The 12,137-nt window shown below is 37.4% G+C and overlaps 1 protein-coding gene across 6 annotated transcripts; it reads left to right on the top strand.

The window, feature by feature from the left end:
• The first annotated feature begins 29 nt into the window (after positions 1 to 29).
• Positions 30 to 10,443, top strand: HNRNPA2B1 (heterogeneous nuclear ribonucleoprotein A2/B1). 6 transcript variants are annotated; one of them, XR_006738167.1, is made up of 13 exons: positions 30 to 564; positions 3,435 to 3,470; positions 3,568 to 3,678; positions 3,847 to 3,993; positions 4,260 to 4,470; positions 4,643 to 4,744; positions 4,821 to 4,901; positions 5,393 to 5,455; positions 6,778 to 6,897; positions 7,126 to 7,248; positions 7,973 to 8,055; positions 9,419 to 9,491; positions 10,106 to 10,443. XR_006738167.1 is itself a non-coding variant. In XM_045564507.1 (12 exons), exons 1-11 carry the CDS (start codon positions 559 to 561, stop codon positions 8,032 to 8,034), a joined length of 1,062 nt encoding a protein of 353 aa, XP_045420463.1. In that variant the 5' UTR covers positions 30 to 558; the 3' UTR covers positions 8,035 to 8,055; positions 10,106 to 10,443. The 6 variants fall into 6 exon arrangements, 4 of the variants coding, with proteins under 4 accessions (XP_045420463.1, XP_045420462.1, XP_045420464.1 ...); XR_006738166.1 differs by having other exon boundaries at positions 9,419 to 9,554; XM_045564507.1 differs by lacking the exon at positions 9,419 to 9,491.
• The last annotated feature ends 1,694 nt before the right edge of the window (positions 10,444 to 12,137 follow it).

Below are 12,137 nucleotides of genomic sequence, written 5' to 3'. Positions count from 1 at the left end.
TGTCAAAGGCGTAGCTTCAGGGACCACCTCCCGGGTTGAGGGGGCTGGACCTCCGGGCTGCGGATTAAGCTCCTCCCGACAGCGTTTATTTCAAACTGCGCGACCGTTTCTCACCTGCCCTGCGCTAAGGCGGGGGCTGGAGCTAATTCAGAGAGGAAGTAACACCCAAGACTCGAGCCTTCCGCAATTCACTAACCCCATTTACGCAAGTGACGTCAAGCACTGTTATTGGCCACAAGCGGGAAAGGGGTACGTACTTGGCGTAAGGAGGGTGTAGAGCGTTCCCGCCATTGGCGGCGGTTAGGGCGTTTACGCAACGGCCTGACGTAAGGAAGACGCGTTGGTCGGGGGGAAGGTTCTAGAAAAGCGGCGGCAGCGGCTCTAGCGGCAGTAGCAGCAGCGCCGGGTCCCGTGTGGAGGTGCTCCTAGCGGCGTTGTTTCTCGACCAGTGGCAGTTCTCACTACAGCGCCAGGACGAGTCCGGTTCGTGTTCGTCCGCGGAGATCTCTCTCATCTCGCTCGGCTGCGGGAAATCGGGCTGAAGCGACTGAGTCCGCGATGGAGGTAACGGGTTTGAAATCAATGAGTTATTGGAAAGGGTATGGTGAGGCCGTTGGCGCCTCAGTGGAAGTCGGCCAGCTGCCTCCGTGGGAGAGCGGCCGGAAATCGGGGCGCCTCAGTAGCGGTTGGTCTGGAGATATTTTTAAGAGGGTCGATAGCGGAGGCCTGAGTGTACAAACACCTTCCCCACCCTCAGCCTCCCGGCGCCATTTCCCTGTACTGGGGGTGGGGGAAGGGAACTTCCACATGGCGGACGCAGCCCCGCTTTAGTAAAAGTGAGGCGCGGAAGCGGGAATTCTTATACCCTTTGTAAAGCACGCTGATTTGGGGGCCCCGGCGTCTCCGCGGGGAGCGTTTCGGCGGCCATCGGGTCCCCGTGAGCGAGTCTGCGGCGCTTCCCCTCCCCCTCTCTCCCGGGAACCGGATTTGGCGGCCGCCATTTTCATGTCTCTCCTTCCTCGCAGCGTTTTTCTTTTTAACTCTCCCAGTTCTACTAGTTTGATTTCTTTATCGAATCAGAGACGTGGTTAACTATGTTTCTTTCTTCTCGGGCCGTTTTCATACCGTTTCGAGGTGGATGTGTGGAGTGTTTTGTGAGCTTGGAGGTTTAGAGTCCTGCGCACCTCATTAAAGGCGCTCTGCCTTCCCCTCGATGAAATGGCGCCATTGCGTTCGGAAGCCTCACAGAAGAGCGGGCGGGGGGGCTCCGGGGCTTGCTGGCGCGGTTTAAGACAAGGTATTACGGCCTAGGGCGCTGGGCCGCCTTTGACGCGAGCCAAATTGTAAAGAAACCGTTTTATGTTTTCCTGTTCTTTCTTTGGGTAACGGTTTTGTGTGGGTCTGCAGTGATTAAAAGGGCAGCTGAGTCGCAAGAAACTAAGAAATGAAAAAACTTGGAGCCTTTAAATTAGCACCGAGTACGAGAGTGGCAGTGAGGAAGGGAGGCTGTTTAGAGGGGAGGGGTAGTCTCAGAATCCTTTATTGCCGTGAATGATTCCGTTTAAATTGTAGAAATTCATATTTTAAGTAACATTTTTATTGGGAAGTTTAATGTTTGCTGGGTAAAACAAAACCGTGGATTTTTGTGGATAAAGTTATGAGGAAGGTGAAAAGGTGATTTTTATCTTTAGTTGTAGTGTGGTTAAAACATGGCTCAGCGCTTTAATAATGCGTGTATATTTATGTACAAAATTGTTTCAGGCCTGGGCCACTGTGTATTTGAAATTTGTCACTTGCTTTTCTCATTTGTGTTTGCAATCATGGTTGATCGTTACATTGATAAACGTAAGGGCTCGAGCGAAGGGGGTCTATCTGATAACTTTCTTTGACCCTTGACCCTAAGCACATTTATAAAATAACTTTGTTTATAATCGATAGTGGACGTCGGGTAAGTTTGGAAAATGTGAGGTAAGTAATGAGTTTTTGCTTTTTGTTAGTGATTTGTAAGACTTGTAGATGTACTTTATCTTCTTTTGGGTTTAGAGAAGCGTTATGTATAGATATTTAGAATAGATGAAACTAGCTGGAAAATCCAGATTATCAATTTGCCAAGTAATCATTTTAAAAGACTGTTATTTGAACGTCTTATAGGAGCTAGTTTGATAATTTCAGTTTTTCCTTTTAAATTTTCAGAATCCTGAAAACTCTGAACTATACAGGAAAAAAATCTGGCTGAATTGGTTCCTCCTACCAGTGTATATTTGAACACTTGGAAAAGTATGCATGGAGGGAGAACCTCCATTAGAACTGTGGGTTTAGAGCAGTAATACTGCTTGCCAGGGACAAGATTCTTGCATTAAGAATTACATTTGACCTTTTTAGTTTGCATTGTGCATTCATAGCAGTTGATTCTGGATGTCATGTCCTCTATGTTAAACAGATTTTTCATTTTTTAAACCTAGTTACCTTACCTAGGTAATTACCTAGTGAGGTAGTTTATCTAATTGATTCATTGTTTTTTTAACTTCACAAAATAAAGCGCTGTTCAGTGCAGCATATTTGCTTACTGATTTGCAGATTAAGATTTCAGCTCAGATTTTTTTCCTTTGTAAAATTTGAGTCACTTGTCTTGTGCTGTGTTTACACCAGATGGCCACTTAAGTTCAGTAAGAGTGAGCTTTCACTGTATTTAATGAGTCGATTATCTTTAATGAATTTACTCCAGGTGAATGTGTTTTACTGTACGTACAGTTAGCTGAATAGTAATTCAGATTTTTCTGTACTGTCTCCTAAATAATAATGAGTCCCTACCAGAAAACCAATATGTTAGTTAAACTTTTTAAGCTTTAGGTGCTGCTGGTTTTAAAAATTAGTTTGGGTTAATAAGAGGCTATTTTTAAGGTCATTATGTATATCTTGAATTTTTAAATTTTTTCTTAATTGACAGTCATTATATGGAGAAACTTAGTTTATTAGTTTTTTTTGGTTGAGAGAACTTAAAATCGCCACCAGAGGGGGCAGTTAAAGGGAAAGAAATCTCTTTTCAGATAACTGAATCCTGAAATAAATGGTAGACTTTGGGTCATGAGGAACCAAGAGTTACTTTTTATATTTTAAAAAAAATCTAAATTGGGTAAAAGCTAACTATTGTGTTTTTAGGCAATAGGCTTGAATGATGAAAATATTTATAAGAATTCTTTAGTGACCCATTAGTTACAGGATAGATTTGTTCCTTTATCCTCAGAAAGTGTTTTTAAAAAATTTAAGTGATAGTAAATATGTTCAAGATAATTTAATGTTGTAGATTTAGATCAAGCATTAATGACTTTGAAATTTGTATAGTTCAGCTGAGGCAATATTTTTGGTGTAACACAACTAATATGCAGTTTAACATATGGTTTAAATTTGATGTAAGTTTTTTTTTTCCCCCCCAGAAAACTTTAGAAACTGTTCCTTTGGAGAGGAAAAAGGTACTCTGCCAGCAGGTCACCTCATATTTAAGAATTTAATTTCCTGCATACGAAGAGAAAATGTAAATAAAAATTGAAATGGTGTTTTCCTTTGCAGAGAGAAAAGGAACAGTTCCGTAAACTCTTTATTGGTGGCTTAAGCTTTGAAACCACAGAAGAAAGTTTGAGGAACTATTACGAGCAATGGGGAAAACTTACAGACTGTGTGGTATGTGAGTTAATGAAATTCTGAATGCAGACACTAGTCTTTTTGCTTTATGTTCAGTGAATCATGCAGAAAATAAGGCAGTGTTTCTAGAAAAACTCCTGTAATTCATGTTGTAGTTTAATAACAAAAATAAGATCAAGTATTAAAGTTTACCCTTTGGTTTTCAAGGTAATGAGGGATCCTGCAAGCAAAAGATCACGAGGATTTGGTTTTGTAACCTTTTCATCCATGGCTGAGGTTGATGCTGCCATGGCTGCAAGACCTCATTCAATTGATGGGAGAGTGGTTGAGCCAAAACGTGCTGTAGCAAGAGAGGTAAGCAAAACATAACATGTGGAAAATCTGAGTGGTTTTTGAAATAATTAGTTTTTTCCCTTATTAAAGCTATGTTGGGTTTCTGGACCTTTTCCTCCTTAAGCTAACTTATTTTCCAAAAGACTGGGCTCTTAAAAGCTTCCTTTGTCTGGTGTTTTATCATAAGGTAGATAGAAGCCGTATGTGGTACAAATGTGGTATGCTTTCAATCATGCTTGTGGTTTCTTGTGTCAAGATGACTTTTCTTCTGACCCCCACCGTTTTAGGAGTCTGGAAAACCAGGGGCTCATGTAACTGTGAAGAAGCTGTTTGTTGGTGGAATTAAGGAAGATACTGAGGAGCATCACCTTAGAGATTACTTTGAGGAGTATGGAAAAATCGATACCATTGAGATTATTACTGATAGGCAGTCTGGAAAGAAAAGAGGCTTTGGCTTTGTTACTTTTGATGACCATGATCCTGTGGATAAAATTGTATGTAAGTGTCTATAGGCGCTATAGGTGTGTGGCTTTTAACATATGTTAAACTTAGGGTATGTTATCTACACCTTAATTAAAAGGTGAACTTTCTGTGGTTTTTTTTTTTTTACTATTGCAGTGTTGATTAATGGAGTCTGTTTTTTGTTTTGTTTGTTTTTTTTTTATTCCAGTGCAGAAATACCATACCATCAATGGTCATAATGCAGAAGTAAGAAAGGCTTTGTCCAGACAAGAAATGCAGGAAGTTCAAAGTTCTAGGAGTGGAAGAGGAGGTAACTTCATTAATTCTGTTTTTTCTTTCTTTTTATTTGTGGAAGTGCTTGCTACTAACTAGGACATTTATTGTAGGCAACTTTGGTTTTGGAGATTCTCGAGGTGGTGGTGGAAATTTTGGACCAGGACCAGGAAGTAACTTTAGAGGAGGATCTGGTAAGTTCAGGTTCTAAGTGTTTAAATTAAAGGCTGAATGTGCATGATTAAAAATATTGCTGTGATTAAGTTTTAATTAGAATCAGGAAATCCAGTCTAAATTAAAAGGCTGTCCTTAAGACTTAAATAGGATGAATCGCAGTTAAAAGGTAAAAGAGATTAATACCAGGTCTATTTATCTGAATAGATAACAACGTAATGAAGTGCCAACAAGAAACGCTTTGGTGCCCCATCCATTGTCATTCCTATGTGTAAACAAATGGGATCTCTTAAATTGAGCTTGCTCAGTCCAAGCCCAAAGACCATTGTCTTGGTAATAAGATTTAATTGCGTTTTCATGGTTTTTTCTTTTTATGAATAAACTAGTACACGCAAGGGTGTTCCATCCTAAGGTTCTCACCTCTCCTTGGGGTTACTAACAGAATGTGGAGGGAATGAATTCTAAAAATTGAGTAGGGTGAACAGTTTATAATCATTTCTTTTCCTCACAGATGGATATGGAAGTGGACGTGGATTTGGGGATGGCTATAATGGGTATGGAGGAGGACCTGGAGGTCAGTTTTTTTTATTTTGACTTCTGTGACTTTAACTGCGTTGTATGTTTATCCATCAGCTTTTAAAGTCTTCTGTATTTTACCCCTTATAATGGGCTTAGGTGATAGTGGTTCAGTTATTTTGCTTTTCGTTTATAAATTTGCATCTTAGCTATTTTATAACTTAAGGAATATAGTGCAAAATCATCAATGGATTTTAAATGAGAATTTAAAAGTGCCATCATTCTATCCCATTGTTTCTCAAGCAAACAAATTGGATCAAAATACGATTTTTATGTACTGGAAAGGTATAGAATACGGGAATTGACTGAGATCAACACATGAAGGGAAGGATATGTAAGAATAATTCTTGTCTTAGCCCTCAAGTAGATAATGGGTTTCCCAGAAGAACATCTAAAAAGTAACCTGAGGAATTCAAAATATATGTAAGTGTGCTCTTGGCTACAGATAGGGTTATGAGCCACTGTTACACATAAGTGACAGCTTTAAATGATGAGTTTCATTGGATTACAGAAAAGGGGTTGATAACTTCCTGACTGGTGTCCTAATAAGAAAAGGGACATTTTAAAACTGAGCTAGCAGTAGATTTTAGCTCTGGTTTTGCCATTTACTAGGCATAACTAAGTTCTGTATCTCACCTTTCCAATGTTACTTGGAAACTTTAATTTTAATTTAAAATTACGACTTGTAAATAATTTGAGACTTGGTGTACCAGTTTTGAGAAGTTTTTTTTTCTCTTTCTAAGGCGCTAGATTGAATAAGTTTTGATTTACATGAATGTTTACAAATTTCTGGTCCTCTCCCCAGATTTACTTTGGAGAGGGAACTGAACAATACTGTTTAGGAAAGAGACACAGTAATTCATTTCATAGGGAAACATGAATTGGGAATTTAATATTTTGGACCAGTAGGAAGGAAGTGGCTGTTCTACTGTCTCCTAGCCCATACTGCTAATCTGCTCCTCACAATCCTTACACAAAATACACACGTATTTCAAAATGCCTTCAAGAGGGATCCTTAATATCTTCAGTTTTAGGGGAAAGCTATGGTATTACAGGTATTTAAGTTTCTATAAATGGTTTATGCTGTGGTATTACAGGTATTAAAAGTCTCTGTCAGTGATTTACCCTGTTGGCTGTGGGTAGGCACCCTACCCCTCAAATGTTTGCCAAGGATAATAGGTATTCAGCCCTTAAGAGATTTTGTGGAGGGAATATATTTATGAAAATATGTATTTTGGAAAGCTGGAAGTGGGTGTGATAAGACAGTTCAAATGGAATTGAAAATATTAAGTGATTACTTAAAGGCTTATTTTATAATAGGTGGCAATTTTGGAGGTAGCCCTGGTTATGGAGGAGGAAGAGGAGGATATGGTGGTGGAGGACCTGGATATGGCAACCAGGGTGGGGGCTACGGAGGTGGTTATGACAACTATGGAGGAGGTAATAAATTCACCTGCAATTCTTGTGGGAATTTGGAGTGGAATTAATGGCTTTTAACACTTGATTTTTCATTTCACTGTTGTCATTAGATGCCTTTAAAAACTGTAGATAGGTGTTTTGCATATATTGTGATATGTGGGATTTTCTGAGTACTCAGCATGTATTAGTGGTGTAATGTTTGTTTTATTTTGAGGTCCATTATGCTCCATACTCCAATTTCTTTTACAGGAAATTATGGAAGTGGAAATTACAATGATTTTGGAAATTATAACCAGCAACCTTCTAACTATGGTCCAATGAAGAGTGGAAACTTTGGTGGTAGCAGGAACATGGGGGGACCATATGGTGGAGGTAATTAATAAATAGAGATTCTTCACATTTTTGTGTGATTAAAAGATTAGTCTTTCATGATTTAAACATATTAAGTATGTTTGCATTTGGGTAATTCTCGTATTATATACAGTGTTACTGAATTAAAGGCATTTTGCAGAGATCTCTAGAAGTACATCAGCAAATAATTGTAACATCAGATTAGGGATTGGGGTGGGTGGAGGTGGCTGGTGAAATATTTTGGACTGAGGAAGGTAGTTTAGATAATTCTGATGGGGTTTTTTTTTTCTTTGTCCTTGTCTAAGTACTTATGGAGAAAGTCAATCACTGAGCATATTGCAAGTGGTATAAATTGGTATGGTGAACCTCTTTGAAAGTTAAAAAATAACTATGCTTTTATTCAAACCAGTTTAGCTTAATTTTCGAAAAAGTTTTTAGTAGGACTAACGATTTTATATGTATTTTGTTCTTGATACAGTTCTAAAATTTTTACTTTCTCCAAAATAATGGTGAGAGGACCTTTTTAAAAATATCATCAGAAAAATGTATTAAAGATTGTAAGAAAAGATGTCTATGAACGTGGGTAATTTATCTCCCAAGCAATTTGGCTAATTGGGAACATTAGGTTATGATCTACTTGTTTTAAAGGCTGAATGGGTATAAAATAGAATTAACTATCACGTATTAGGCTGATCCTGGGAAATCAAAGTAAGATTGTTTTCTTTTGCTGTTCCAACAATTCTAGGAAACTATGGTCCTGGAGGCAGTGGAGGAAGTGGGGGTTATGGTGGGAGGAGCCGATATTGAGCTTCTTCCAATTTGCCATGGGTAAGTAGCTTTTGAGTTTTACAATTATTATTGTCTTGGGAGACTTAGCTGCAGGAGTAAAAGCTTTTTAGGATCATGTTATCTTTCCTTAAAATCTGGTTAGATGGATAATTTCATAACCTATTTTTTTTTTACTCTTTACTTCTGTTGAAACAGGCTTCACTGTATAAATAGGAGAGGATGAGAGCCCAGAGGTAACAGAACAGCTTCAGGTTATCGAAATAACAATGTTAAGGAAACTCTTATCTCAGTCATGCATAAATATGCAGTGATATGGCAGAAGACACCAGAGCAGATGCAGAGAGCCATTTTGTGAATGGATTGGATTATTTAATAACATTACCTTACTGTGGAGGAAGGATTGTAAAAAAAAATGCCTTTGAGACAGTTTCTTAGCTTTTTAATTGTTGTTTCTTTCTAGTGGTCTTTGTAAGAGTGTAGAAGCATTCCTTCTTTGATAATGTTAAATTTGTAAGTTTCAGGTGACATGTGAAACCTTTTTTAAGATTTTTCTCAAAGTTTTGAAAAGCTATTAGCCAGGATCATGGTGTAATAAGACATAACGTTTTTCCTTTAAAAAATTTAAGTGCGTGTGTAGAGTTAAGAAGCTGTTGTACATTTATGATTTAATAAAATAATTCTAAAGGAAATTGTGTAATTATAGACTTTTTATTTTAAATAAGTTAAGGAGTGGGTAGTATAATTAAGGTCCGTTGCAAAGCTGTTGTATATTTGTATAAGATAAATGCTGGTCAGATATAAGTGTGTTGTCTGCAATTCATCAGGATTAAATTATGTAGTTAACTTAAGGGATATCTCTGCAAGGAGAAACACCTTTTTAGATCTTTTAGATGCTGCTTCTTCAATGCAAGGAAAGGAAATAACCCCAGCGAGGTACTCTTCAGGGACACAGGTCTAGTACAAGAGAACTCTTGACACGGCTACTAAGTTCAGCCAGTCTTAAAAAACTGCGCTGTTTCTACAAAGCTTTAACTACAGTAGTTTATAAGGATGCCAACGAAAGCTGAGGGTGTAGAGCAAAATAGTTCTAAGCTTCAGTTAAACTTCTTTAGGTAAGATCTTATTTACTTTTCCTTTCTTAATTTTCCTCCCTAAAAGATAAACTAATACTACTCTTCAATGGTCTTTCAGTATAGTGGTTCTTATGTAGTTTAACATAGCTATAAATTGAGTTTAACAATTTATAAACTCAAGAGAATTTTTTAAACCCTGTTTTCCAATCTGTCATTTACTTAAATTATTTTGGTTGTTTTTCCCTTTTTTTCCTTCTTTCCCACCCCCTCCCCCCTCCATGAAGATTCAGGTGCTTAACATATCATTTTTTTCCCTGCTGGAATTTTAGCATTGATATGAGCCATGGACAAGTATATTCTGCTGCCACAAAGACTGTAAAGTGCTTCATTTCAACAGCTGAGGCAAGCCAAGTGATCATTAATAAAGCTTTTCTTGGTTCCTTCAGTGGTGTTGGTAGTAAAATGGTAGGTAAAAGTTAGGCTGCAAGTTGAATAAATCATGAGATTTCCCATCGTTACATCCTTGTGTATTCACATTTCTTGGATCAAGCATTTCCAGTGAATTAGAGTTTTTTTTTTTTTTTTTAAATAAAGACATTTGTTCTGTTACTTTATGGTTCTAGCTTTACATGCTTATCACGAGGCTGAAAGAGAAGGTAGGGGCAAAATGGTTGAATCTACTTTCAGATAATAGTTTATGCTTATGAGTAAAGTTCTACATTATAAATCTTGTATGTATCCAGTACTAAATAGTTTGGTTTAAATGTAGTAATTCTTGCCAGTGTCCTACCCCGAAGAAAGATGTAGGTTGGCTGCTGAATTTCATTTCTTAAACTAAATGTCATTGGAGTTTGATTGCCTGGCTTTATTGCCTTTTCAGGAATGTGATATTCAGGGCTTATTCCACTGTATGCACCAGTGAGTCTTCTTTGATCCTAAGACCACCACTGAAGTTATTTAGGTTCTTTGGACAAACATGATAAACTTCTTCAGATACTTTTTTTTTCCTTTGGCAGGAAGGTGTCTTGCTGCAGGTAACTAATGAAGAAGTGGTCAACCACAGAGTCTTCAAGAAATAAGAAATTCTGTACCATCTGAAAGTAGTTCTTGTTGGTGCCTTCATTTAAAAAGCACTCTTTAAGATAAAAGGGAAATGTTTTCTGATAAAACAAATTTCATTTAGTTCAGGTTCTTGATATAAAACAATTACAAAATGAGTGTTGTTTGTAAAACAGTAACATCAAATCAGCTAGAGAGATAAATGTATCGTGTTTTAAGTTAGGTTTTGTGAGTAGATAGATTAAAATTCTATTTTAAATATAAAGTTTATAAAATAAATACTTTTGTATCTAAATACTTGGTGTAATGTTTACACATAATGTGTCAATCTTGTTCTATGAACATACAGTTGTCTAAAAGATCGCTATCCCCTAAATTTTTAAAGCAGTTTCACAAAGCTATGCATATTTACAGTTTCTTTCAATATTAATACACAAATAAGAAGAGCATTGTGGACATTATTGGCTGTCCCTAATAAAATGCTATTCTTTATGTACTGTATATTCAGCGTTTGAATACTGATGCAGTTTCCTGACTTTACCCTGTATGTTTAACATTGCTGGTGATGTTTTGAAATCATGAATTTTAAATTAACCAGCTAGAGTGGTCCAAAGTATCTGGCTATGCAAAGCACTGAAGGTTAAAGTCTCTCATACTAGTTTGTCGAATATCAATTAGTTCTTTTGCATTTTACACTTAGATGAACATCAGTGGTCATCTTTTTAAAGGGTTAAACTTCTTGGATAAAATTTAATAGTCTTTCCTGTTTGGACATTTACCTGAAATCAAAGAAACCAGAAAAACAAGGGCAAAGTTAACTTTTTTCAATTACAGTTTATTTTGATAAAATAGGTTATCACAGGTAAGTCAAACTAATGGCTATGAGCTGTTTTCTGTTTGAAATAGTAGCTGCATCCATCACTATTGCATGAACACTTCAAAGTTAATTTTGAAGGTTTAAAAACGTCTGGCACAAAGTTGAACTTTGAAGAAGCAAGTAAGTTCATAATGTACCACCTCAAATACCTAACTCAACTAGCAAGGCCAAGGGAATGTTACAAATGATAGGAAAAGATTGGGTGATGCACAATAGGCTGAAATGAACTGGTTTATGAAGGTAAGGGTTTACTAACCATGTGGGTAATGTTGAATATTCAGCAGACATTTTCCTGTGTGTACACTGATCATTTTGCTGAATTTAAGGTATTTTTTTTTTATTTGAGACACTGAAAGAAGAAAACCTACTTGTGTGTATTATTGCTATCATTACCTCATTACTTAAAGGACTACAGAGCAACATACTCTTCAGCATCTGGAACAACGTGTGTGATTCTGGCTAAAGCTCAAGGTTGCGGTCACAAAAAAAACTTGGTTGGGGTGGAAATTAACATTCAAGATGACATAGTAACGGATGTCTGTTACCTTCTCAGTGAATGATTCAAGAGAGCAAGGAAGAACTTAAGACAAACACGACCACACTTTGTCTCTAATGATCACACGATGTGGGAGGGTTCTAATTGACATAGATGGTTTTTGAAGCTGTTCCTAGGTTTTTATGCGTTTCTATGAAACTGGGCTTTTCACCTATTACAAGGTTTTTATGGTCAAATTTGGTCTAAGAATCTAGTCTTGGCCTAAATTTCAGGTATTGGAAGCTAATTTATGGAGGCTTTAAAAGAAGTCTGAGTTGATTACTAATAGGTAGTTGAAAAGTATGGGTTGGTTTCTTTTGTAGAAGGTAGAGACCATCATTAATCTCAGGACTCCCGAAGTATATTCTCAGCTTAATTTTATTCAACCTCAGTCTTTAAGGTTTGGAAGTGATGTCTTTTAACAAAGGTCTTATGCTCTTGCATACAACCCATATGCTAACGTTTTGTGTTCTGAAGGCCAGTGCTGAAATTGAAGGCACCTTTCAGAGGGACCTCAAGCAGTGGTTTGGGGCATACATAGTTGACCTTTAATCTGGTCTCACCTGTGAAGATGTTC

This window comes from Lemur catta, chromosome 11 (genome assembly GCF_020740605.2).
Source record: "Lemur catta isolate mLemCat1 chromosome 11, mLemCat1.pri, whole genome shotgun sequence".
Lineage (NCBI taxonomy): Eukaryota > Metazoa > Chordata > Mammalia > Primates > Lemuridae > Lemur > Lemur catta.
This window is presented reverse-complemented; position numbering and strand designations above follow the sequence as displayed.